Below are 25,034 nucleotides of genomic sequence, written 5' to 3'. Positions count from 1 at the left end.
ACGGGTGGGGTATTGTTTGTTCAGCTAGAATGGAGAACCAAAGAACAAAAAAAAAAGTTAAAAAAACTCCGTGGTTTTTACCACACAGTCAGAAATTTTAGTGCTTCTCTTTCGCCTTTCTATTTCCTGCGATACACGATACAATGGACGTGCCAGACGCACTATACTATCTGGGTAAAATACAATATGAGATCATGCTTTTGTTATACAACCATGAACCTCTCCGAAAAACCTTCTCCTCTAAGTTGAACCTAACTTGGATACGTAATGATTTTATTCTTGTAATTGTTGTAGACGATCGGTTTCCTCCCCGTTCTTTACGACGGTATCAACTTAAAACCATTCTGCAGCAACACGACATTGCTGTTCCCACCTCCATGAAACGAGCAGAGTTGGTGGCTTTGTTTCAAGCGCATATATTGTCTAGGCGTGAAGAAATAATCAAGGAGTACAATGAAAAACATGCGAGTGCGAATGACCTAGAAATTCCTGCAAAAAGAACAACAGTACAAACAGAAAGAAAAGTGAGTCCACGCACCTTTTTTTTCTGCATAAATCTGCTATTGCATATGAGCACATCACGGATACATATATTATGGTAGGACAAGAACTTTATACCTACGCCTACTAGCTCTGATAAAAAGATAAAGGTAATTATCATTATATGTCAAAATAAAAACCCGGTTAATTATCTGGTACTTATTTAGCAACACTTACAACTTTTTAATACAATCACACCATAGTCTTCGACATTTACTACCAAAGACGCGTTTCCAGAAACTATGACTACCACCAAGACGGCAGCAACAAAAAAGAAATCGCTTCCGCAATCCGTTGTTATGGCCAACGTCACTGTCGACTATAATGATGACGAAGACGATGAGGAATACATAGCAAGTAGCAGTGACCTAGAATACAGTGACGAGGAGTATGTCGACGATGAGCCAGTGGATGAGGACGAAGTCTCTTGGTTGAAGAAAGGTAAAGGGTCACTTTTCCCCTGCCAACTATCATTTTTGTCGCTTAAAATTACTATATATTACTGGATTAGATACTGCCAAGGCCAACATGACCAAGAAGGAACGAGCGCTGGATGCCGTTCAGGAATATTGGAGCACTGCACAGACACTTTTACGAGGATTCTACATTTTGGCGGTCTTGTTCATTGTGGGTAGTGCTGCTATGATCGTCATTGCTCGCAACAAGAATGGTTACTGCAGCCCCAGTAATGAAGAAGGTATGGAAAAACATTCTAACGTTTTTGTTTTGTAACTCATCACTATTCTTTTGAAATCATGTAGGAGGGGAAGCACCAGTACTGTCGTCGTCGTCACCTGTATCAATGTCATCTTCACCCGTAGAAAAGTTTCTATCACTTTCTTCGTCATGTATTCCATGTCCGGACCACGGTGTCTGCACCGACGGTGAATTACATTGTGCTGGTCTTTACAAGCGTCGGCATGCATTGTACAATGCATTCGGTATTTTACCTGTCGCGGATGAATGTATTCAAGACTCTGCCATTGGTCGAGCGGTCGCTCGGGCCGAAAAACGAATCAAATCTGCTCTTGCTCGTCGTCAGGGTCAACATGTGTGTGATTATGTGTCACGATTCGGCACCGACGAAGGCTTGTCCATGGTTCACACTAAGGCTAGCGATATCAGACAAGTTGTTGAAGACAGATATATGTCAGAGGTACACTGGCATTGATTTTTAGTGTCAAAATGAGATCATTTGGATAAGAAGGTTCTCACTAAAGACCCCTTAATGTTCCTAGTCAAAGTGGTCTCGTGATAAGCTGAAGCAAGTACTGGACAGTGCATTTACGTCTTTGGCAGCTGATCCAAAAGTCCACCATTGGGAAATGTAAGCAGTTGAACAGCTTTTATTGGTTGTATATATGTGAGTCGACCACTTACACGATAAACTTTTTACTATCATTTCCAAGTGACGGTGAGCCCTATTTTGGCACTGAACAAGCAAAATTGTCAATGGTATGCTCGGTCCGTATGTTTTTTGCTGAAGCATCTCCCAGGGTCAAGCGCATCGCTGTAGGCAAGTGTCCCTAACTCTATTGAGAACGAATATAAACAAACACAGTTACTAATTATAAGTCAATAATGTTGTTTCCAGGCGTTTTGGCAGGTATTCCCATTCTATCATTTGGCTGGTATAACCACATGTGGCACACGCGTGTTCAGCGACACACAAAGGCAAAAGTTTTTGAAGCGATCAGTCTTCTCAAGGAACAAGTGAGTATTTGGCCACGAAAGGAGCAGATGGTGGAGGAATAACAAAGCGTATGTAATATATACTAACTAATTTCTGTTAACAATAGCTGGAAAAACACTTGACGGATCCCGATGGTATTGAACGAGGCTTGCCGGTATCTCAACTGCGTGTGAAATTGACAGATGTAAACAAACCAGGATCAGTGGACGAATGGGTCCGAATATCTCAGAATGTACAATCCCATCCACAAGTACGACGAGCATTTCGTGAAGTAGCAGGTGAACCCTGCGAATACTGGGAGCTTTCACATTAATAAAATCTTGAAAGTTAAAAATAAATGATATACCTATCAGCTTCGTTTTCTCCCTTTTTCTGTTCTTCTTTTACATGCACGTTTACATATACACAACAGCAACATATCTACTTATATTATTAGTAAATGCCTTACATCTACATAACGTTTCTTTTTTAATATAAGCCAAACAACATGTAAAACTACACCTAAGATATTGGCATAACTGACCCTTCTCTAAATGAGAAATGATAATATCAATAATAATACTAATAATGATAATGTACATCGTATTTTTTTCAAAATGATGCATACTATGCATTTTTGCCTCTAAGCTTCCAAGACGTTCATCCTTCCTTGGAATACAACCTACAAGTAATAAGTTATTCTTACTTTTAAGATCCGTAAAACTCCCTGTTAGTCTACATCGCATTCAGCGGTACATGTTCATAATTTTTTCTAATGTTGCATGTAGATCTAAGGCTAGGCAAGTGAGGCTTCTTTAGATATGAATACTGTATTGTGATAAAGCTTACTCACTGTTGGAGATAGAACCTTTTAGTGTAAATGCCATCATAATCAAATTATCCGTCCCAGAAAGTTGACAAGCGACATCTCATCGTACGTTTCTTGGATAATTGTACAGTAGGATACAGTTGAGCCTACTATGATAATAAGTAATCGGCTGCTAGTGTTTTATATTGCTGACTATTCCGTAGACGTTAGCAAGCTTTGAATTGTTTGAAAGCATGTGATTTTAAAGAAGAGTGCACCCTCCCAACAACCCTAGTTTTCTAATGATGTATTATATATAAGTTTTACTTCTCTCCTAGCTGTCTGTTTGATGGAAGATGGATGATAGCAAAGTAACAAAAAAGTCATTAGCGAGAAGTTTAGTTGCATAGTTCTTACTCACGGTAACAGCAGCAACACAGGTGGTCGTTATAATTGAAAAGACGATGTTACAGAAAATCCGGACAAACACAGTTTTGCTTTTTATGTCGTATTGTTAAATGTATATGGCGTATACTACGTGTAAACGTAAATATAACATACACTCCTCGTGACATCTTCTTGGATAACTTCTCTAAGCGGCCTCAGATAGGACATGTTTACCATCATCAAGCGCAACGCCTCGCTTTCAAACAGCTTAATTCATCACCGATTTACTGGCCAAGATCAAGTGTAGCATGGTTGTTCGCTTCAAATAAACACACTCGTATCTCTTGAGCAAGCACCGATTTCCATATCCCACCAAGTGCTCGCTCCCATTTTGATCGACGAAGAAAGGTCCTGTGATGGCTGCGCTGGTGGCAATAGTGTTACTATTGAGCCAGATTCAACTGGTATACACAGACATGCTTGCCCTTTCACGTACAAGAGCGACGGCGTCCAGGCAACAGAAAACAACCGTTAGTATTGGCCAGCATTATGGTAATATATAGTGTCCCGAGTCATATTGCTTTTTTTACGCATGGAATAGAACCAAGACCATTTGATTGCCCTGCAAACCTAAAGTATGTTCTGTGCGCCCCAATTGATCCAGTCATCCAGCCTACCGACTAATTGCAATGTCGTTGTTGACTTAAAAACGCAATAACCACAGAAACGCTGTCTATTTTACTTGTTTTGTCCCATAATATATGAGACATTGTATATACCTGGAAGGCTCTAGTGCCCGCATTCTCAACGCCTGTCGGATTGGCTTCAACCGCCGAGACTGTAAAGTAAATCAGCAGAAGACTTTTTGCTTTCATCTCGATTCATTCTGCGAGGTAACTTGACTTGAACGCCATTTATGTATGGTTGGTGAACTGGGAAACATCAGAGCAGCATCTGATGATAGCGTACAATAAGGAAGTGAAAGGCTGCGATATACGCAGCAAGCCAGGGATGAAGGACGTTTTCAAATCCTATACTTCCCCAAACTTTCGATCTTCAATGAACCCTTCAAACTCATAACACATATACTATCGCATACTTATTTCTTATGCAATTTCTATGCTTACTGTACGGTCAACAAAATCAGTAAATTAGTATTCCCGTTTAGGGCTTTTTTTTATATGAAATTGGAGTCGTCCGTGTATATTCCAATCGAAGACAGCGACAACCCTTTTTTTGGACTACGAAATACGCTTATAGTGGCCGTCCCGGTGAGCAATGAAATTTACCGTCTGGCGCAGCACACATAACGAAGCCGAGCCCAAAAGATATCGTTCTGAATATAAAAAGAGACCACGTCAAGTAGAGAGAGTGTATGTTCTTAGAAGCTACACACACGACCGGTATCCACGTTGTTGTTGTATATATGCATACTTGATTTATTTTTTGTTTTATGATAAAAAATGTTTTATGTTAAAAAAATATTTTGTAATAGACTGGCAGCTGAACATAAGGAATGACTCAAGCGCTACCAGTATGCCTACGAAGCATTTCTTGGTTTTGTGACATTTTATAAGCAAACCACAAAGGCACATAAATATTTTGCTCCTGACGCGTCTATTTATACAGCCATATTCATGCTGCTTTCGCATTGCACAAATAGTTTAAATGGAGGGCTAGGTGGCTTGCGCCATTGGGCCTACAGTCGCTTCCTTGCAGCACGGTAATTATGATAAGGAGAAGAGGAACAGATAGTGTGATGTTGCCAGAACAGAACCCCACCCCCACCCCCTTACTTGTGAGGAAAATGTTATGGATGGAAAGTAGACGGATGTAATTAGTCTAAGGCATTCTCTGGCGCCGGCATGTTAATGCACGAATAGACACTGCTTTGAGCTGAAAACAATCGAGAACTGAAGATAAACTGTTGTAGCTGCAGCAACCAATTGTGTTATTTCCTTTCTTCACCGATCTTTATATTCTTTTCATTTTTTTTCCATGTCAACGTTCCAACAGGTTACGCTGTTAACCAATTCAATGGGGCTGATTCGTTTGGCCAAGCCTGTACTGATTAGTAGCTAAAATAGCGATCGCTCGCAGTTTGGGCGATCCAGCTTCCTTCACGCGGCCAACGATGCTCAAGACCACAGAGTAGCATTAGCCACTATAACTAAGAATGTATTTTAAAGTACATTCGTTTTGCACCGAGGACATAATGTGCTGGTGCTATAGCAAAGTTGAATCCTTCCATAACCATTTTACTATATTAAACGCTAGTTGATAAGAAGATGGAATCAATAGAGGTAGAGCATCTATTAAAATCTACGTTTTTTAGTCGGCACAGCAAAATGAAGGCGGGGTACGGTTCAGGAGCACACAGCAAAGGTCTCGGTTGTTGTTATACAGGCTATTGTGAGGTACAAAGAATACTAACCTACAACGGGAGAGCATTCAGATTATTACTTAGCTAGAGTTCAATTATGTAATAAATAAGCCGATATAGCATCCCCGCCAACGCATATGGTTGCACCTCTTGAATTATTTTCTGTAAGAGAAATACTCTGATGGCGAGCTACGTAGATTTCGAAGAAAGAGCATCGTGTATGTGTTTCGGAACAAAAGAACAATAACGAATTGCAGTATTTATTACTCAGCAAAACGAAAAAAAATGCTTTTCTAAATGTGTCGATCGGCTCTTGTTGAGCGAATTTTCGATTTCAAGATCGATATGACGCTAATCTGCTGAGTAGCAGTATTTTAACTGGGTATGTAATGCGGGTGTCTCAAAGTTTGGTGATTGACTCGGCTAGTTCCGACAGCCACCAGTGTGGTAAGAAACTCCCATATCAAAGTTTATGGCTGATCATGATGTAAAATCTAAACATTTGCAGATACAGTGGGACATATAACAGGGAGCAAACTACCTTTCATCATCAACCGCTTGATGAAGTTTATTTTGAAAAGTACTTGGTGGTTGGGCGTATACTATTGAAAGGGTCTAAACGCTTACAGTGGTGTAGTATTACTTAATCGGATAGATGCAAAAGATGTTCGTTTTTAACCGAACAGCTATGGTGTACATAGTATACAGAACACAAAAGTTAATGCAAAAAAGCATACACTGGTGAGACGTAGTTCACACGCTAGCAACAGTTGTGAATGGCGATGAGATGACAACCGTGAGTATGTGGTACCACCATTGATTGATCGGGTAAATTGGGGCACGGAGAAATAGATACGTGCGCTGCTCAGTAATATTGATGATGATTAAGCGCTACTGCTTTAATGATGGTGATGGCAACGGTCGACATGTGTACAGTCGAGTCTGTGCATTCGTAGCATTTGTTTAAGAAACATCAAGCAGTCTGAGACAATAAGATGTCATGCATACATAAGTAATAACATTCGCATGCTGTTCCGATAAGTGAAAAAGCGCGCTAAGTTGGTATAGAGAATGAATCTCAAGAAAGCACTGAAGTCTAGGAAAGCTGGAATAAATAGCGCACATGGCTGCAGTGGATTGCAAATCAGCGCGGAGAGTAGAGTCCGGGCATATTCCGACAGAGCCAGCAAGGGAAGGTAGGAGGTGAAACAGCAGCTGCATCAGTCAAATACCCTTCCCTCATTTTTGTTGTCGAACAAGACTTTCCGCCAATTCTAGTTATTTTTCCGTTATCAGGGTCACTCCACCCTTTGTGTCTTTAAAAAAATTGCATTAGAAAATATACTTCATTGTGAGATGGTCGTCTGTTGTAAAGGAAAGGATGAGATTGTAGACTAGGTTTATAGAAGAGGATGGACAGAAAAAACCAACAGCTGATATCATTTCCATGGAGAACAAGCTGGAGTATGTTTTTTTACCCCACCCTTTTTCTCCACTTGATAACTCGCTATTAGACTGGGCACCCGCTTGACCTCTTTAGCACTCTCCTCTCTGGTCGCTTTTTTTTCACTTACCGTTCCGCGGTCAGCGGACGTTTGTCAGACAACTCAGATTCACTGACCGAAGATCCGCTGCTTACCTAACAACTGTGCTCTCCGTACGTGGTTGTGATGAAGACTAGCGTTAAGGTTCGGGCCAAGAGATACACAAGTGTTGGCCCGCGCTTTAAGTTCTCTCACAACATAGAGCACACACATATAGCACGTGCTAAGCCGAAATGTTGTGAGATATGGTATAACATGGATAGATTGAGTATATCAGCTAGAGCAGCATCATTCATCTTTCTTTCTCCGAGGTCTTGGAGTGTTACCACACGATACACATTTTTTGATGCTCAAAGCGGTTTAAAGGGCTGGTTGTAACAGCCAATCACGAAAAGCCCGAGGTAGCTTTTCCTTGTGCTACGTTTTACGTCAGGCCTCTCGAGGGGGCCATTGATCGATGATAGGCTGGGTAACCTGTCATGATCTCTTTCTGGTGTGTGTTTTGTGTCATGGACACACAAATAGCAGAATGTAGAATACAGAAATTCGGTTTCCTCTCACAGTTTCCACGGATACTTTTCTGCGGGCCTCTTTTTTGTACTGACTCAAAAGGGGTCAACCACCTATCATGCTATTTTTCCTCGAATGGGTCCTTAATTTCAGAACATGAACATGGAAAAAATATGGATTCGAAACCGGTGTGGGTGCTCCAATCGTTTTCCCCGACAGACCGACTATGTCAATACAAGAGCAAGATCAAACTCCGTACCAACATAGCCCAAGTCATACCGAACAGGCGCAGTTACACAAGGTGAGCCGACGACATACGTAATTGGCTGGGAGGGCGCGGGGTGATGTGGGGAAAAGAAGAACATGGAGTAAGCAGTTGAGCGACCGCTCTTCTCCCCGGGTTTATACCCCAGGTAAAGTGCAAACGAATTCTGTGCCTACCTTGGATCTATTGTTTTTGATGCGGAGCAACCCCGGGTAACTCCACTCACCAGCGTCGACCCCAAGGACAGGACGAATGAGGCTTTACTTGTCCACTTGTTTTAACTTTAGTGAAAATTCTCTCGTTTTCTGAAAGAAACATGACATGCTTCTCGATTCGTCCGGCAGCAGAAGGTACGGAACATAGCACTGAAACGGGACCTGGCTGGTTCTGGCGGTGATTGGTTTCATGTTCGGGAATTGGAGGAATCGAAGGAAAGAATTCAAGCTTTGTGGATTTCGGCCTCTCCTGGCCAACCATTCGAAATCGACCCTGAAATATAAAAGGTGCCCCTCAAATTCGACATTTTTGTAACTCTTGTCTACATTTTTTATCGTTCTCTTCTACAACACACACACACACACACAATGTCTGACAGTCTCAAACAAGAGTACGCAGACGATGCCGTCGTTCACAACCGTGGGCCTGCAAAGACCACCAACGCTTTGAAGGGTTTCATGGCCAACCCCTTCGTGTTCGGCACAGCACTCTTCGCATCGGTCGGTGGTATTACCTTTGGCTGTAAGTATCCATGATATATCCGCTGCGTGAGTTTGTCATAGCATACTTATGCTTCTCCTTTGATGATCTTTTACAGATGACCAGGGTGTTATTTCCGGTGTACAAGAAATGGAGACCTTCATTGAGCGTTTCCCTATGAACTCGACTGAACGTGGCTTTGTCGTTGCCATTCTCGAATTGGGTGCTTGGGCTGGTGCATGGCTCTCCGCTTACCCTGCCGATCGTTTTTCTCGTAAATATACCATTGTGATTGCATGTGTCGTCTTCTTGATTGGTTCTGCTTTCCAAGGTGGCGCCCAAAACCTCGATTATTTGATGGCCGGTCGCTTCATTTGTGGTATGTCCGTCGGTTCGCTCAGTATGGTTGTCCCCATGTATCAATCCGAAATTGCTCCTCCCGAAGTCCGTGGTTCGCTTGTCTCGCTCCAGCAGCTCGCTATTACCTTTGGCATTTTGGCTTCTTTCTGGATTAACTTTGGCTGTCAATACATCTCCGGTGAAGCCCAATGGCGTGTACCCCTTTGCTTGCAGCTTGTCTTGGGTCTGTTCCTTGGTATCGGTATTCTCTTCTTCCCCTTCTCACCCCGTTGGCTGATGAGCTCAGGCCGTGAAGAAGAGGCCTTGAAGATTCTTTCCAAGCTCCGTCGTCGCCCTATTGATCACCCTGACGTCCAAGAGGAATGGCGTGAAATCAAGATCTCTGTTGAATTCGACAACGAACTCGAGCGTCACCAATACCCTCAATACGTCGATAGCGGTAATAAGGGCCGTTTCATGATTGGTTTGATGGGCTACCGCGACTTGTTCCGTCCTGGCATGTTCCGTCGTCTTGCCATCGGTTCCGTTCTCATGTTCTTCCAGCAGTTCTGCGGTACCAATTCGCTTATTTACTACGCTCCCAAGATTTTCCAGTCGCTCGGTTTGAGCGGTCAGACGATCTCCTTGTTGGCTACTGGTGTCGTCGGTATCATCAACTTTGTTGCTACTTTCCCTACTGTCATGTTCCTTGACGTCATGGGTCGTAAGCCTACTTTGATGGTTGCCTCCGTCTTCATGACTCTTTGTATGGTCATTATTGCCGTCATCTCTTCCATTTACCAAGACGACTGGGTAGGTCACGAAGACAAGGGCTGGGCCTGTGTTGCCATGACCTACGTTTTCATTGCCAACTTTGCTTACGCCTGGGGTCCCATTGGTTGGGTCGTTCCTGCCGAAATCTTCCCTCTTCGTGCTCGTGCCAAGGCCATGTCCGTCACTACATCCAGCAACTGGATGAACAACTTCATCATTGCTCAAATTACACCCGTCATGTTGGATAACATTGGCTACGGTACCTACGTCTTCTTTGCCTGCTTCTGTTTCTTGTCCTTCTTCTTTGTCTGGTTCTTTGTCCCCGAAACCAAGGGCCGCTCCCTCGAAGAAATGGACGAATTGTTCGGCGGCGGTACTGCTCAGAAGGATAACGAAATCCTGCGTCGCGTCGAGCAACAATACAGCGGTTCTTACATCCCCACTGGTATGGAGAAGCCTGATACTGCTGCCTAAAATTCTACACACACACACACACCCTCCCCTTTATTCAAATCCTCATATTGTATTTCCCCTCCATCTACTTTTCGCCCGCAATAATAACTCTTGTATTGTAAATATCGTAACGTTTTGCTTTAATTCTTATTATCTTCTATTTGATCTCCATTATACAAGGGAGCATGGTTTCTTCCTTATCTTGTAGTACTACTTTTTTTCTCTGTAACAATAAATTGCAATGAAAGTTTTTTCTTCTAAAAAGAAACACTTTATACCGACTTGATTTTAATCAACCACAGCCATGTTTCATATACTTTATTCGTGCATTTTCATTACCTAAGTCCTACTCACATCCAGCTGTCGACCTCGATAGTCGATATTTTGCTGTGTTATCGAGAAACGGCTCGACAGAAAAACCGCAGGCAACCGCAACCGTGCGCGGCTGTACCAGTTATCGCTAAAAATACATCATTACCCCTTTGTTCTTATCAACAAAATATCTGAGCTTAGTGGAAAATACCACTTCGATGTCGTTTGCAGGCTTCGTCCTACTCTGCAGCTAATCTTCAATTCATAATTACCGTATTGAAAAGCTGTGTGGAAAATGCCAACTGTTCTTTTCTATAACCCAGGAAAACTCCTCGTTTACACAGCATCATGGATGTTGATATTGCTGTCTGCATTTTCCATATAACTGGGCATAATCCTGAATGCCGAGTTCGTTTCCACTCTCGTTTGAAGACGGGCTTTGGGTTACAAGACGGCGAACATTTAGAAAGATGTTGATCAATCCTCAACGGACTTGTACCATAACAGAGCACATGTCGTCTCTCAACAGACGATTCACATTGACCATTGTTCTTTTATTTTTACGCCCAGCAAAGAATGACAATTTAGATATATCAATCATACTAACACGGCGACTAGCAGCAGATCCACTAAATGATTGCTCTTGCATATCAGTACATCCGCCGCAAATATGTCCGCACGCTGAAGCTTGAAAAAACTCCCCGAAAGCTCTAACAGAGTCTGGCATTGATGTCAATGATGAAGCGATGGAAGCAATAGACATGCAGAGCCGTAGATAACTTGTGTGTTTCTATTGCAATCTATATTAATCAAGCTTCCAAATATCAAGGCAATGGTAATTTCTCTCACTAACTCGCTCCCTAGCTCGCTCCAGACAAACTCATTTGAAGCACTGTCTTTCAGAGAGTCTCGCTGGCCAGAGACAAGCAGCGCGTAATCAAATTGGAAAATGTCTCAGATCCTACGACATGAAGATTGATGCTAGACCGTATCATCTCAGCATATAGCATGACTGAGATACGCAAATAATCAACGTTATATTATTCAGGTTTCGAAGATTACGGTGACGGTGTTCATACGGAACTTCGAAAAGACAGTCATTTCCGTTTTCGTATGAACATCATTAGCGCCATTGTGGGTAACGCATCATACGACGCTTTCCACGGTTTGCAAAGAGCAAATGAAGAATCGGCTATTTTGAATGTGTGACAAAGTTCGTTAGCTTTTGCTGCCGGTATTACTACTGCACAGATTTGATTTCTTCTCATTAGAATGAAGCTTCCTCTGCGTTAGAATACGGACAAACTGCTATTGATAAGCTCGAGCAGGCCATCAGAGCAGCTGGGACGGTTCCATGTAATCTGGAGACATGCTATGTTCAAATTAGCCTGAAATGAATTCGGAAACGCTAGTTTTGACGTGCCAAGCCATGGCAAAATGAACAGGCCAAACAATTGGCGGTAATTGCTAACTCTCCCGAGGTTAACCTGGGATCATTGGCGCCGTTTTGTAGTGCTGCTGGCACGGGGGAAGAAGACTTGGAGGAGGAAGTCGAGGACACAAATGCGGAGATACTAGACCGTATAAAGATAGCCGATGAAGTAGAAGATGATATACCTCCGTTTGAAGGCGTAATGCCGGTTGAAGATGCACCAGCCTCACCTACTCAGTAAACACAACTCGTAACTTTTTCTCCCATTTGCTAATGATAAACAAAGATATGGATATGTACCGAAAGTGCTATAGCTATGCTCAGATGCAGTTTATGCTAACAGGCATTATATTTAGCTGGCTTTTTGTCATATCAACTATAATCGGGTAATCACGTCTAGCAATCGGCCATATCTGTACAGTGGAGGTAAAGTCTTACTTAGCTATCGCATATAGTATCCTACTGCATATAAGGAAGGCTATATAATTGGATTACAGGTATAGCTTGCATAAAATGTTGGTTATCTCGAACCTGGCTTTTTAAATGACCTTTTAACATAAAATAGCGGATGACTGGATTAGCCAGTTTTTGTCTGATATTTGTTACTCGGGTTATAAGCTCATGATGGGAAAAGCTAAGTACTTCTTAATGTTACATCATCTTATCTTTCAACTGACAGCAGATAAAATGTGAAGCCGAGAGACACCTTTGGATTCTCTAATGCTGATAAATACTAGGCATTAATATGTTAAGATTACCTTTCGATTGTTGATAGCCGCTAGATGGTTAATCGCTCTTGGGCAAATATTGATTATATTATTCATGCCTGATCATTGTAGCGCTCAACACATTGCTCTAAGTTTGTCTAATACCATGGTTAATGATATCTCTGCTACCGTTGCCATCATTAGAAATGTTCGCACGCTACTTCATTTTGATCATCTTCAGTAGCAATACTACGTCCACAGCCATCTTTTAGCTGCTTTGAGCAGTTTCCTCGCCTCTATCTTCTTTTAGTGATACCGGCGTCCACTGACATTTTTAGTACCGGAAGTCTCAATACGCAGCATTACTGCTGCCAAATTGTTTTCCAAAAGAACCTCCATTTGTTGGATCTTGGGCGCTTTTCTTATAGAGGTCCTTCTGTCCCATCAATGCTTTCATCGTTACGGCGGCTTTCAATCGAATGGAGGCTTTAAATCTAGGCCCATGGTCATTAAGAGGTTGAGTAACAGTAGCTCTGAAAGGGTCTCTGACAGCAGCATCCGCATCCACGATCTCGGACAAAGAGAGAGGAATATTTTTCTTCTCTGCTACTTGCGATCCGAACTTGCTTTCACACACTTGAATCGCGCAATGGAAATCAATACGTTCAACAGCAACTTCAACAGCTTTGAGCAATTCTCAATGAGCGCGTAATCGCTGGAATCTGGTCATTCTGAGGAGTTCCATAAACATCTTGGACGCAGCGGCGCCTCGTCGTTGTCCGATTTCTCCATTTGGTTGTTTTTATTGCCTCTTTGCTGACGCAGTTGGTGAAAGACTCGGACACTTTTTTTTTCAAACTTCATTCCATGGCACTTTTTCATGTGCTTTCAAGAGGCGTCTTCACTAAGCTAGCTAGCAGATTTGATGCGTCCACAGCCTAAACATACTTTTCTGTAGCCGCAATCTTAGAGACGTGTTAGACACAAGGTTATGAGTAAGCACATAGCGTTTGTTTCTAGGGCTCCAAGTTGTTCCCGATAGCACAGGATTCCATCCATACTGGGGACGTTTTGTTCCTAAGTATCAAAGTGGTATGTATTTTTCCATATGAGTTATTGCTGGTCTTAAAGAGCTCAGAAAAGTGAGCCATTGGCATTTGTTATAAGCTTGAGTTGTTCAAATTAAGGAAACAAATAAGAAAAAACGAAAGCATTACTTAGGTTGTCATGTATTATAATATATTTGGTACAGCCAAGTAAAGACCAAAATGTAAGCAGTCTGAGCTTCTCTAGTAAAGTGACCTATATGAGTACAGTGGTTCCCCGTTTGATTTCAACTTCAAAGGGGGTCTCAAAAGTGTTGAGACTACTGAGGTTTGACACAAAACGAGCGTGGTTCGAGCAGTGTTATGCTTGAAGGGGTGTAGAAAAAGTTGAATAACTGAGGGTTTATCTTATTTAGAGTTTTTATTTAGAGTGAAATTAAAGGGGGAACCACTGTACCGCCAGCATTGCTGAACCAGTTTTATCATTACAGTTGTGAGCCAGTCTTATCGGCATACTACGATATAGCCGTTAGTAAAACGGGAGGAACCACCGAGTCAGCGTTCAAAACAGATCCCGATCGGGAAAATGCCATCTATTGCTATTTTGCAACCGTGGATCGCCGTATCAGATATAGTGGATCGGATGTTGACGTGACTAGAGTGTTGATGCAAAGGTACACTGGTGTGTGTCTATTTTATAGATACTATTGTAAATTTAATGAAGTAATCTTTTCCAATTCTTTGAATATATGAGTCTTACCATATTAGCATCGTCTTGCATTTTACACAATTCTTGTGCTGGTTGAAAGTGTGCTCATAAGAAAGACAATACAGACAACAGCTGTTTATTAAGTATTTGTACAGTGCTAGGGAAAGTTACCATATGGAAAACACCATCGTTTTGCGCCAGCTTGGTTTGTTATGGTTGCCTGTCTCTTCTATCGGAGAGAATGGAACGACTCATGGGCATACTGCCATTGTGAGCACAATTTAATGCGAATTAGCAGGAAGTAGTATTGTTTCGTAAGCAGACATGTACTTTATCCCTTTGTATGATACAAATGCCGGTGATGATCATGACCGTTATGCATCAGTGCCTTCTGACGAATAGCTACCAAGCTCATGTTTGATTGCCGATATGGATAGGGAAGGTTGTCACACGGTCTATAATATGAAAAGAGCTTCTAACTTCACGAGAAAGTATCCTTACGTCAGCGATGTGGATTTTTTGACACCAGTAAAGCTTTTAGTAGCCCCCTTAAGGCTTCACAATGTAATACCACGAGTGTTTTGTTTCCATGGTTACATGAGTTAACATTTAACGACGGTAACTAAAGTTTTTACGAAAGCTTAATTGATAATTGCTGTATATTCAACTTGCAATGATATAAAAATGACCAGCCAGATGCACACATAATCGTGAGAACCTCTTCACTCGTATATGACGAACATGTCCCACGAAGAATTTTAGTATATAGTACTTAAAAAATATCCACCCAATATCACTTAAGGGTTAATCAGATCAACTGGCACGGTGAAGGATTTAGTGGTTATAAAATTGGGAAGCATTTATGGTAGCTAGGCGCCAAGATATATATTACCCTTCCTTTATTGTTTCTAACACTCGCGTGACGTTTACCCACAGTTTGTATCATCGCCCTCTTGGTGGCAAATATTTCACCACTTATCTGGACAAAGCAGCTTACTATAGTTGATAATCTTTCCTGTATACAAACATGACAAAGATCAAGCTGTATAACCACACATCATTGCAACTCGTTGAACACGTCTTTGAAAAGTTTCCTTTACTATACGTGGAAAAGAGCGATATTGAATAAAAGTAGCGAAGTGGATGATTTTTTACGTACTGCTACGGCGAAAAAAAAAAATTGGAAGAACCATATTTGGTTGCATTCCAAATAGGTCTACGGATGTATTAAAGCAATTCTCACTCGGATTTGAGCCCTTCTTTTTAAGACCATGTCGCCAGTTCCTTTCAGCTTTCACCTTTTCAAATTCGATGGTGTGTGTCAAACGGTCGCGCTGACGCTTTGTCCACTTATTGGAAAATCTGATGGTATCGAGCCACTATGCTATTCACGCAATGTAGAATTTGCCGGCATGCTTATTTTTCAGCCAGGTAAAGTATCTAAAGATGGGGGCGAGGATATATAAGCTACTTCTAGTGCCCTAAGCCATTGTCACGGTAACGATAATTAAAGCTATGTTTGACATCAAGGCACTTTGATTATGGATATCATATCGATATTCATGACGAGTATTATGATCTACCACATTAAAACAAAATATACCGCGATTGGTAAGTCAAGTAAGAAAAAGGGGGGGGGGGAATATATTCATGAGATACATATGTGAACGGCAATTACCAACGACGTGCGAAACCTTTGACAAATATATACACCAACCAACGATCGAAGGCCGGAAAGAGATCACTATGTTCTTTCAATTATACCTCATGACCATCCTTCTCGACATGTTACTGGTGACCAGCATTATTCCAAAAGCATCGATCCTTTACCCCGTACGTGAAAAGTTCGTTTTGTATCTCATTCGACGATTCACTGTCTTCCTGAGAAACATTGTACAATTATCGCTGTGTATTACTGATTTACCACAAACAAACAAACAACGATATAGTACTTTACAGCAGCACATTTGGGCCTCATTAGCGCAACTTTCTGGTGTCTTCTTTTGAATGGATTTGTCGGCTTTCAATTCGCCGAAGATGGTACGCCCATCAGTCTGTGGGTAAGAGATCGACAAGGCGCATACAACGCGCTCGCATCCTATAAATCCACACTTCCTTTAGCTTATGATCCTTGGATATGATGTAGTCGATCCGTGTCACCTGCTTCACGATTTGGCTCACGGTCGTATTGATTTCCATCCTCACATTCAACAACGTCGGGCCATTCAACTACGAAACGCCGATGGTGCTCTGGATTATCTATTTCTTGGTCAACAGTGCCGCGTTTGTGATATATGTAATCATGCAGGTCATTCTTGTCGTGTTCACGCTGGATGATCCATGGGCGCTCGGCGATATTGCTTTTGGCACGCTCTTTTTCATTGTTGGACAGGTCACAATGTATGTGTTTTCTGTGGCAATCTGTGAAGAGCTGAAGCACTATATGGACGGCCTATTCCTGGGAAGCGCGTTCAACCTGCTTGCAGTTATGATGGTGTACAAATATTGGGATTCCATTACAAAGGAAGATCTCGAATTCGCTTTGGATTCCAAACCGCAGCACTGGCAGATTTTGCAACAAGTCAGAGAGGAGGAAGAGGAGAAGGAGTCGGTCTATCAGTAGCGTTGTTGATAGAACAACAGTTATTCTAAAGCACTATGGGAAAAATAAAGGCGGTTGTGTTTCGTGACTCTGTCAAACGAGAAAAAAAAATCACAGAAACGCGTTTTCTGTTCTCCTTCCCATTCTCTCAGACTCAGACTTTTTTTTTTCCTTTCTTCGTTTGCGTGTGCGCCAACGTCCTTTTCTACTCCTGCAAAGAAGATAAAGACGGTTCCTGAGATCTACTTCTTGTTTTTAGTTATTTGAAAGGTATCCTATCCTGCTTCGCATAGTCAAACGAATTGTGCCTCTCTTTTTAAAAAAACGTAATGGCTCAATGAATCTTTGACACAGTCCCTTTGCGTTCGCGCTTTTACCACTTACAACAACAGCGACGAATAATGACGGCAACAAACGGATCCGTGTCGATTGAGCTACAATGGCCTACTATTCCCCCTCCTTTACACGACGTTACAAACAACACTGGACTGCAAGAAATTGAAGATAGCAAAAATGGGTCTCCTACTGTCGAAAAGCACGATCCAATGCTTCGTGCTACTGCAGTGGGCGAAGCTGTAACCGTGGATGAATCACTCTTATTCGAACAGCAGCAGCAGCAGCAAAAGGGGACGCAGAACGAAGAGTCACCTCAGAATTCTATGTCCCCTGAGACAAATACGCACAATGACTGTCAGCAATCCAATGTGATGGATATGACCACTACGCATCCATTGTCACTCAACAACAACGTTGAAAAGACACCAGATCCATCAATGCCATCTGTTTCAGAAAAGGCATCAACAACGACGCCCATTGTAGTTGTCGGTAGCATACCATGCAAACGCACGTGTGAAGATCCCTCATTCGACTACCCTGGTGATACCGATGTCAAGCGTGCGCGTGCCGGCGAACCAACTTCATCATTACTCTCCTCCTCTTCTACTGCTATCGCAGTCCCACAGCCAAAGGTTTGGTGTCGACGATGTGGTACCACTAAAACGCCTCGTTGGCGGGGCGGACCTCTTGGTTCACACACGTAAGGGCCAGAATTTTGAATCAGAAAGATCAAGGTATAATTGCGTGAATAACTAATCACAATTTTTTCAGATTATGTAATGCTTGTGGCCTTCGTTGGAAAAATGTGGGTAAACCGGTCGAAGGCTTCAACAATCCTACCTACCCTCCACCCGAACTCCCTGAGGCTTTAAAACCTAAGGTCTTAGTGCCAAAAGCAAGGGCACCCAAACCAAAGGAATTGCAAACACGAGAATCAAAAGCAAGGGGGGCTTCACAAACCGCCGTTGAGAAAAAGGGAGGAAGCAGCAACAGAAAAGGTAAGGTTAATGTAACGATTCGATTGAGAACTTCTTTCATTTAACGCATTAGCTTTAACTGTTGTCATAGATATCCGCAATGAAAAACCTCGCAATCAGACTACCGTCAAAAAAGAGGCAGCATCTACTACGAGATCGACACCAGATACTGAAACAGATACCAAGTATATCACCGATTCAGACAGCATGTAAGTAACGAAAATGGAAGAAGATGTGGCAAGCTTGTTTCAAAACCCGGAGTCTAGTATGATGAGCTCAATGATACTCCTTTAACCAATCCAGAATTCCCAACAACCAGCTGTTGAGACGGCGAAAGCAGTTTTTAATTGCTGGCATGTACTCCTCTACTTACAAAGAGCTTCAACCGGCCAAAGGCACATCGGCAAAGCGACCACCTCGAGTATCCTGGAAAAAGGGCTCTGCAAATTTCACGTCGAATGAAGGGGGATCTCACTTTCGATTACCACTGCCCATTCACCAGGGCGAATTTATCTTGGATACCGAGCAGGACTTTATCCTGCCTGCCGATGTCTTCCAAGAGCACAGCAGTGGCCGTCTTCGGCCGATATCCAGTTACACCAAAATCAAAACCAGTAAATATCACATCTCTGAAATCAATGTATGGATGGTGCGAAAAGCAAGTACATGTACTTAATGATATTTCGGCCTTGATTAGATATATATGTTGGACGGAGGGCTTGCAAAACAGATCACCAAGCCGTATGCCAATGTGAGACACCGTCAGATGGGTCCATGGGTTGTGGTGAAAATTGTCTCAACAGGTATGAAGGTCTATTCTGACGAATAAATGACGCCATTTGTCGATTCTTTACGCCTTAGAACTCTAAACGATCATTTTTCATACTCTCGTCTCTTTGTTCCGAACCTATAGGATGTTGTTCTACGAATGTGATCCAAAAACGTGTCCTTGTGCAGAAAAATGTGCAAACCGACGATTCCAACTGAAAAAGTACATCAGTGAACTTGAACCTGTCCTTGTAAGTCTACGATTCGTGTTGACCCTTAAGAGTTTTCTTTTTTTTTTTTCTGTTTATATAGAAATTTCTTTATAGCTGACAGAAACCGTGTATACTTGATCGCAATGCTAGACAACTTCTCGAGGCTGGGGTTTGCGCACTTTGGTGGATGTCAAAAAGGGTCAGCTGATAACTGAGTACCGTGGTGAGGTGATCACACACCAGGAGGTCAAGGAACGCATGAATACCATATACAAAAGCAATCGAAACTTTTACTTTCTGGACTATTGCAACGGTGAAGTCATTGATGCCGGACTCAAAGGAAGTGAAGCGCGATTTATCAACCACAGCTGTGATCCCAACTGCCACATTGAAAAATGGTAATTACCGATAGTTAACAGGAAAGCCGATGCAAACCTTGGTTAACATTAACCTTTCTTCTCTTTCATAGGGGTCTGAAAGGTGAACTGTTTGTTGGTGTGTTTGCATCCAGAGATATCAAAATAGGAGAGGAATTGTTCTATGACTATAACTTTTCAACGTTTGGTGGCAGCGGAGACGATCAACTATGTCATTGCGGCAGTATCAAATGCCGCGGTGCTATTGGCAAGAAGCCGCGACGCGAAAACTAAGCAATAGCGTCATTTTATTCAATCCGTCAAATGTATCAATCCTTAAACTTATATCGCACCCTCCCCTCAACATCAAGCACCCTTAAACCATCACTCTCTGCTTCATAACTCGCTCTTTACATGGTTACCCGCATGATTTCAGTAATTTCGCGCAAATATAACAAAGAACAGGAATCACTACGTATCATGTCTTAATGAACCATATTCGTCCGCTGCGCTTGTTGTTTCTTATCTACCTAATGCATATACGCCAGTACTATATATGAAGGCAAATAGGCCAAATTTTGCCTGTCAAAGTCAGTAGTGCCATTGCTGCCTCATAGGAAATCAACTGCCATGCAGATTTACTCCTAGCTTTCACATATTTGGATCCCAGTCGTTCCTTCGGCTCGTTTCTTTCTTTCTTTTAATCGCTTTTATCCCATACTTGAGATCTCTTGAACAATAACCGGCAACTTAAAGCATGAGCACAACAAACACGCCTTCAGAATATGTGAAACTCATTAGCGCTGACGGATTTGAGTTCGTCATTCACCGCGAGGCTGCAATGCGATCGGGAACAATTAAGAATATGCTTGTTGGTCCAGGTAGGCAGGAACACTCATATACTACACAGACTTGGAGTTTTTGAGGAGCTTTCCTTCATACTGACACAAATGTCGTTGACAGCTCAATTCAAGGAATCTTTTGAAAACGAGATCCCATTCCGTGACATAAAGTATGTAGTTTGCTTTGAGTATTGAAAAATATCTACGTGTGGTTATGAACAAACACCAACTGACTTTTTTACTTCCTGGTGCTGCTTAGAGCTGTGATTCTCGAAATTGTGTGCCGATATCTCTACTACAAGTGGCAATATGAAGGCTGCACAACAGAAATCCCAGAGTTCAAGGTCGATCCTGAGGTGGTGTTGGAAACGCTGATGACGGCTGATTTTTTGGAATGCTAGAGCTCTGTTATTTTCTCCCTATCATTATTATCTGCTCACATTTCCATAATATCGGTTGTGGATCAAACCGTTACAGATATGTTGTACATAATCGCCTTCTATTCTCTTGTTCCATTCTTCAAAGTAACTATTCTCATCGTCTTCCAACTTCGCTCCCAGAATCGACACATCCTACATTTTCCACTTTGTCACAATGACGAATAGAAACTTAACCTAAGTGGTGGAAGATACATCATTACATGCTCTGATTTTTGTGTGTGCTATGAACAAACAATAGATTTTGTTGTAAACTATCGTTAAGTGGAAGGCAAGACATACTTTATCAAGATAAATAATATCAATAAGGTTTTATATACGTGTGCGTTTTTTAACTGTTTTATAGGGTAACCGAATGAATGTACATGACAGGGGGTTGGAAAGGATTTCAGAAATCTGCTGTACGCTTGAGTCGAGTGAGCCTTCGCTCTCTCTCTTCTTCTTCGCCCGATGAGTATTCTTGTTCTTCTTCCTCCTCTTCATCTTCGTCGTCAACGAAATCATCGTACTCATAGTTATCAGTAACTCTGTGTGATGTTGTTGTGTATCGATCATCGGCCCTTTTTCGTTGGCTCTCCAATTTCTTTTGTGCTTTTTGACGCTCTTGTTCTTCCTTCTCTACACTATTTCTGACTGCTTCCGGATCCTTTTCAGTAAAGAACATTTTGGTCTTAATCTTTTTGGCTTGTTCTGAAACTGATCCACTTAGTTGTCGGTGCGTGTCGCTGTGGATATCGTAGGGCCGGAAAGTCATTTGATCGGTTACTTCAAGCTGGCTTTCCAAAACACCAGATGATGTTTGGTGAGCAAGTAAATATGTATGCTCTTCTTTACCGAGCGTTTTCCGTGTTGCATCGAATAATTGGTTTCCAACAAGAAGCGATGTTGTACCGTCCTCCCATTCGACAAAATGTGTGTTACTTTCTGTGATCTACGTTTTTTTTGTACGTAAAATGGAGTTTAATAGCCACGAATAACCCCAACCTCTGGATCCTACATGGGTGTCTATGTAAAGACATACCGTGTCACCATAATCGTCTACACCTAATCGCCATCGAAGCGTGTGTTCCATTTGCTGTAAAACGCGTTCATCTTGTCCTTGACCAAGGCTACCTTCATTTTGTGCTCGAATTTGTTCCAAATCGAATGGCTCTGTCTCAATATCAAGGAAGCGTGGAACCTTTGCTAGATAAAACTAGAATGACACATAAACACTATCAGCTTTATTCCTTCTCGGAAAGAAGATTCCTTTCAGAACTTATATACTGATTCAGAGATCGTTTTACCTTGCCATCCGATGTTACAGGAAGAGGTAATGATGGCATTCTGACTTCAACCTCAATGCGTTGTTTCTTTTGTGTGCCGTAATCCTGATCGCTTCCGTAGTCTTCTTCATCGTTATTATCGAAATCATCGTTACGTCCGCTTGTCTCGTCATTATCAGAATCCAGTTGTCTTTGCAGCGAAATAAGAAAATCATTAGATTGTTTTAAAATACTGAGAGACAGAGAGCCAATGCAAACGCTGAAACAGCAAATGACTATTTAACTATATAATTACCTTGCGGGTCTTTTGCTTGCCTTCCGTTCATTATCACTTTGTTCGTCACTGTCGTAAGCATTGGCTTCAGGACTCGGTGAACGCGCTTGAGGACCAGGTGAGGGTGATAATGATTGTTCACCTTCTAAATCTGAAGCTTCATCCCCGGAACCGAATAGATTGCCAAAGTCGTGTCCATCGTCGTCGGACATGTTTATTATGTTATGTGTTGTGGAGCAAAAGGTAAAGAGGAAAGGAAAAGGTTCTAATAAATTTTCTGCTGCTACTCAAAAAGAAAGTCAACGATTATTGATACGCAACACACGACAGTCCATCGTTTCCATAGAGTTTTGTAAGCGACAAACGTTCCTTGATTGCTAGCGAAAGTTTGATGACAAGCTAATAAAGCCTCTCTTTTAATCTCTAATGCTTCTTCAGCTGTATTTTTGTTACTTCTGGCTTTAATGAAGGTCAAGACAGATCCTTTTTTTTTAGCTACTTCCAAAAAAAACTGATGATACAATTGTAACTAGGGCTCATTGAGTAGTGTTATACTGAAACTAACTAATCCTTAATCATTTATTACTAGGAAAATCTGTTGTAAAAGGTATCAGGCATCATCATCTGTAATCTTAGAGTCTGAGAATGAAAGTGTGTTTCTTATATATAAAAATCTCTTAAAGTTATTTAATTTTAAAAGCTTCAAAAATTATTATAAATCTCAACTTTTTAACTAATATGCTAATTTTTTACAATCTAAAAATCATAAATATTATACCCACCAATTCTATTACCTTCAAAAGCGATGAAACTGCCTACTAATGTGGTTGCATGTTGTGCCACGTAGTGCTGGAAATTGCATAAATTTATGTAGTTTATAATAAGATTAAACCTACCAGCGGTGGAGAGATGGCCGAGTTGGTCTAAGGCGTCAGGTTAAGGCCCTGATCTCTTCGGAGGCGTGGGTTCGAATCCCACTCTCTTCATAAAATACCACCCCTTGAGGTGGATCATCTTTTGTCTTTTTTGTGAGATATTTTTTTTCTTTTTCTATTTAACATCATTTAAATTGTTTTTGATTTTTGATTTTTTTTTGCCTCAATCGCTGCTCCTGCCAATGTTTTGTTTAGCTTTTTACAGCTTCAGTTACTGATTATAACGTTGCTGTATCGTCACCAACAATATCAAATTTCGGTGTAAAGTATACCGGTTTCTTCGCCTTAGCAAAGAATTCAATACGGCAGATAGATGGAGTCCGGAACCGGTCCCTTTTAGCTGTGACGACTGTGAGCGCGTTAATAATTACCATGTTCTATACCGAGCGACTCTGGGTCCAGCAGCTCGGAGATATCTATGCGTTCGTATATTTCGGATCTTATCGACCGATTCTAAAAATAAGAAGCAGCTTTACGACCTTCAACAACATTGAGTCCAACTTGACTTTAAATCCTTAGATTACGCAAACAAATCATATCGCTCTACGGTGGTGACAGGACTTCCACCTAGTATCCACAGCACAAGCCTCACTGGAACATATGTTAGTTCACCCTACCCCAAGGATAAACTATAGTGCACCTTTATCAGCGTATTCGACGCGTGATTTGACTGTGGGAGCTGGGGTATCAATCATTTTGACGAAGGAGCCATCGGCTCCCCGTATTCTCTGATTTATATTGAGCTTTCCACTCCCTTCGTCCCTTTTACTACGTTGATATTCGCCATCACTTCTCTACTGTCCCGTTGTACCAGCCTAACCATGTCTGTATACTTCTGGAGTTGTTTGTTCGGATATGGCTCTTTTCCCTCCCTCATTCTATATACATCACCCACTAGGGTTAGAGTCGTCAGTCTCGTTGACGACGCAGCATTACTAACGATGTATTGACAGCAACCCGACGACATGATACAGTACACATAATCAATGTGAAAGTGCCGTGATCGTCTTGATCAGACGGTTATACCGGTGTCGTTTACTAGACTCGACACTATTTGTGTGACAGCTCACGGTCCGGCCATATTATGCACGACTCGTCTTCGAACACATCCGAGCATTCCAAACGCGATAAGAGTCGATTTTCGCAAACCTAATGACGCGCGTGTTTTTAAAATTTGACAACAAACATCCTTGGGCTGGCAGCGAATCAATGAACTCACGCACAGTAACTACGCCATAAGTGTTACATGGCCAATCATTTGCTGCTGCACCCTTCTTTCCGCATTGCTATCTTCAAAAACTGTGCTAGTAAGTTTCATCAAAATTCCACAGACGACTTCTTTAATTTCGTCTACATCCTTGACTGCAAAGCCTTCGCGAGCGACGGCCAGCATGATTTCCCGCCCCATCCTACAAACGGCACACAATGTGATAGTTAATCCGCACTTTCATCC

The 25,034-nt window shown here is 41.9% G+C and overlaps 7 protein-coding genes and 1 non-coding gene across 8 annotated transcripts; 7 read left to right on the top strand and 1 right to left on the bottom strand.

Moving 5' to 3' along the window:
- Positions 1-94: 94 nt before the first annotated feature.
- BDB00DRAFT_811132 (Man1-Src1p-C-terminal domain-containing protein) lies at positions 95-2,894 on the top strand. The gene is made up of 10 exons (XM_053122600.1): positions 95-174; positions 295-524; positions 603-650; positions 744-981; positions 1,052-1,237; positions 1,302-1,696; positions 1,779-1,867; positions 1,950-2,056; positions 2,135-2,253; positions 2,340-2,894. Exons 1-10 carry the CDS (start codon positions 144-146, stop codon positions 2,544-2,546), a joined length of 1,650 nt encoding a protein of 549 aa, XP_052982228.1. The 5' UTR covers positions 95-143; the 3' UTR covers positions 2,547-2,894.
- Positions 2,895-8,651: 5,757 nt separating this feature from the next.
- On the top strand, positions 8,652-10,579 carry BDB00DRAFT_953589 (general substrate transporter). Its single transcript, XM_053129622.1, has 2 exons — positions 8,652-8,847; positions 8,924-10,579. The coding sequence occupies exons 1-2, from the start codon at positions 8,694-8,696 to the stop codon at positions 10,390-10,392; spliced, it is 1,623 nt and encodes a 540-aa protein (XP_052982227.1). The 5' UTR covers positions 8,652-8,693; the 3' UTR covers positions 10,393-10,579.
- A 5,269-nt stretch (positions 10,580-15,848) lies between these two features.
- Positions 15,849-17,200, top strand: BDB00DRAFT_759365 (chitin synthase III catalytic subunit; the record flags this gene model as incomplete). Its single annotated transcript, XM_053119116.1, has 5 exons — positions 15,849-16,008; positions 16,108-16,188; positions 16,307-16,410; positions 16,527-16,637; positions 16,724-17,200. The coding sequence occupies 5 exons, from the start codon at positions 15,849-15,851 to the stop codon at positions 17,198-17,200; spliced, it is 933 nt and encodes a 310-aa protein (XP_052982226.1).
- A 112-nt stretch (positions 17,201-17,312) lies between these two features.
- BDB00DRAFT_178684 (uncharacterized protein) lies at positions 17,313-18,655 on the top strand. The gene is made up of 3 exons (XM_053116359.1): positions 17,313-17,449; positions 17,534-18,215; positions 18,287-18,655. Exons 2-3 carry the CDS (start codon positions 17,581-17,583, stop codon positions 18,555-18,557), a joined length of 906 nt encoding a protein of 301 aa, XP_052982225.1. The 5' UTR covers positions 17,313-17,449; positions 17,534-17,580; the 3' UTR covers positions 18,558-18,655.
- A 192-nt stretch (positions 18,656-18,847) lies between these two features.
- BDB00DRAFT_759408 (uncharacterized protein) lies at positions 18,848-20,122 on the top strand (the record flags this gene model as incomplete). Its single annotated transcript, XM_053119118.1, has 5 exons — positions 18,848-19,106; positions 19,190-19,295; positions 19,406-19,511; positions 19,623-19,870; positions 19,942-20,122. The coding sequence occupies 5 exons, from the start codon at positions 18,848-18,850 to the stop codon at positions 20,120-20,122; spliced, it is 900 nt and encodes a 299-aa protein (XP_052982224.1).
- A 463-nt stretch (positions 20,123-20,585) lies between these two features.
- BDB00DRAFT_759312 (BTB/POZ protein) lies at positions 20,586-21,071 on the top strand (the record flags this gene model as incomplete). The annotated part of the gene is made up of 3 exons (XM_053119112.1): positions 20,586-20,709; positions 20,792-20,840; positions 20,930-21,071. The coding sequence occupies 3 exons, from the start codon at positions 20,586-20,588 to the stop codon at positions 21,069-21,071; spliced, it is 315 nt and encodes a 104-aa protein (XP_052982223.1).
- Positions 21,072-21,495: 424 nt separating this feature from the next.
- On the bottom strand, positions 21,496-22,858 carry BDB00DRAFT_869870 (Leo1-like protein-domain-containing protein; the record flags this gene model as incomplete). The annotated part of the gene is made up of 4 exons (XM_053126646.1): positions 21,496-22,038; positions 22,129-22,302; positions 22,394-22,562; positions 22,668-22,858. The coding sequence occupies 4 exons, from the start codon at positions 22,856-22,858 to the stop codon at positions 21,496-21,498; spliced, it is 1,077 nt and encodes a 358-aa protein (XP_052982222.1).
- Positions 22,859-23,549: 691 nt separating this feature from the next.
- Positions 23,550-23,632, top strand: BDB00DRAFT_t31. Its single transcript has one exon. It is a non-coding gene; the product is annotated as a tRNA-Leu (tRNA).
- The last annotated feature ends 1,402 nt before the right edge of the window (positions 23,633-25,034 follow it).

This window comes from Zychaea mexicana (assembly GCF_025766255.1).
Source record: "Zychaea mexicana strain RSA 1403 chromosome Unknown BDB00scaffold_17, whole genome shotgun sequence".
NCBI lineage: Eukaryota > Fungi > Mucoromycota > Mucoromycetes > Mucorales > Lichtheimiaceae > Zychaea > Zychaea mexicana.
The sequence above is the reverse complement of the archived record's forward strand: the minus strand, read 5'-3'. Positions and strand labels throughout refer to the sequence as shown.

Excerpts from the sequence above, each read along its gene's own strand:
- BDB00DRAFT_811132 (XM_053122600.1), top strand. The coding sequence starts at position 144 with ATGGACGTGCCAGACGCACTATACTATCTGG. Across the intron at positions 1,238-1,301 it reads CAGCCCCAGTAATGAAGAAG|GAGGGGAAGCACCAGTACTG; the intron begins GTATGGAAAAAC and ends GAAATCATGTAG. Across the intron at positions 2,057-2,134 it reads GGTCAAGCGCATCGCTGTAG|GCGTTTTGGCAGGTATTCCC; the intron begins GCAAGTGTCCCT and ends TGTTGTTTCCAG.
- BDB00DRAFT_953589 (XM_053129622.1), top strand. The coding sequence starts at position 8,694 with ATGTCTGACAGTCTCAAACAAGAGTACGCAGACGATGCCGTCGTTCAC. Across the intron at positions 8,848-8,923 it reads CGGTGGTATTACCTTTGGCT|ATGACCAGGGTGTTATTTCC; the intron begins GTAAGTATCCAT and ends GATCTTTTACAG.
- BDB00DRAFT_178684 (XM_053116359.1), top strand. The coding sequence starts at position 17,581 with ATGACGGCAACAAACGGATCCGTGTCGATTGAGCTACAATGGCCTACT. Across the intron at positions 18,216-18,286 it reads GGACCTCTTGGTTCACACAC|ATTATGTAATGCTTGTGGCC; the intron begins GTAAGGGCCAGA and ends CAATTTTTTCAG.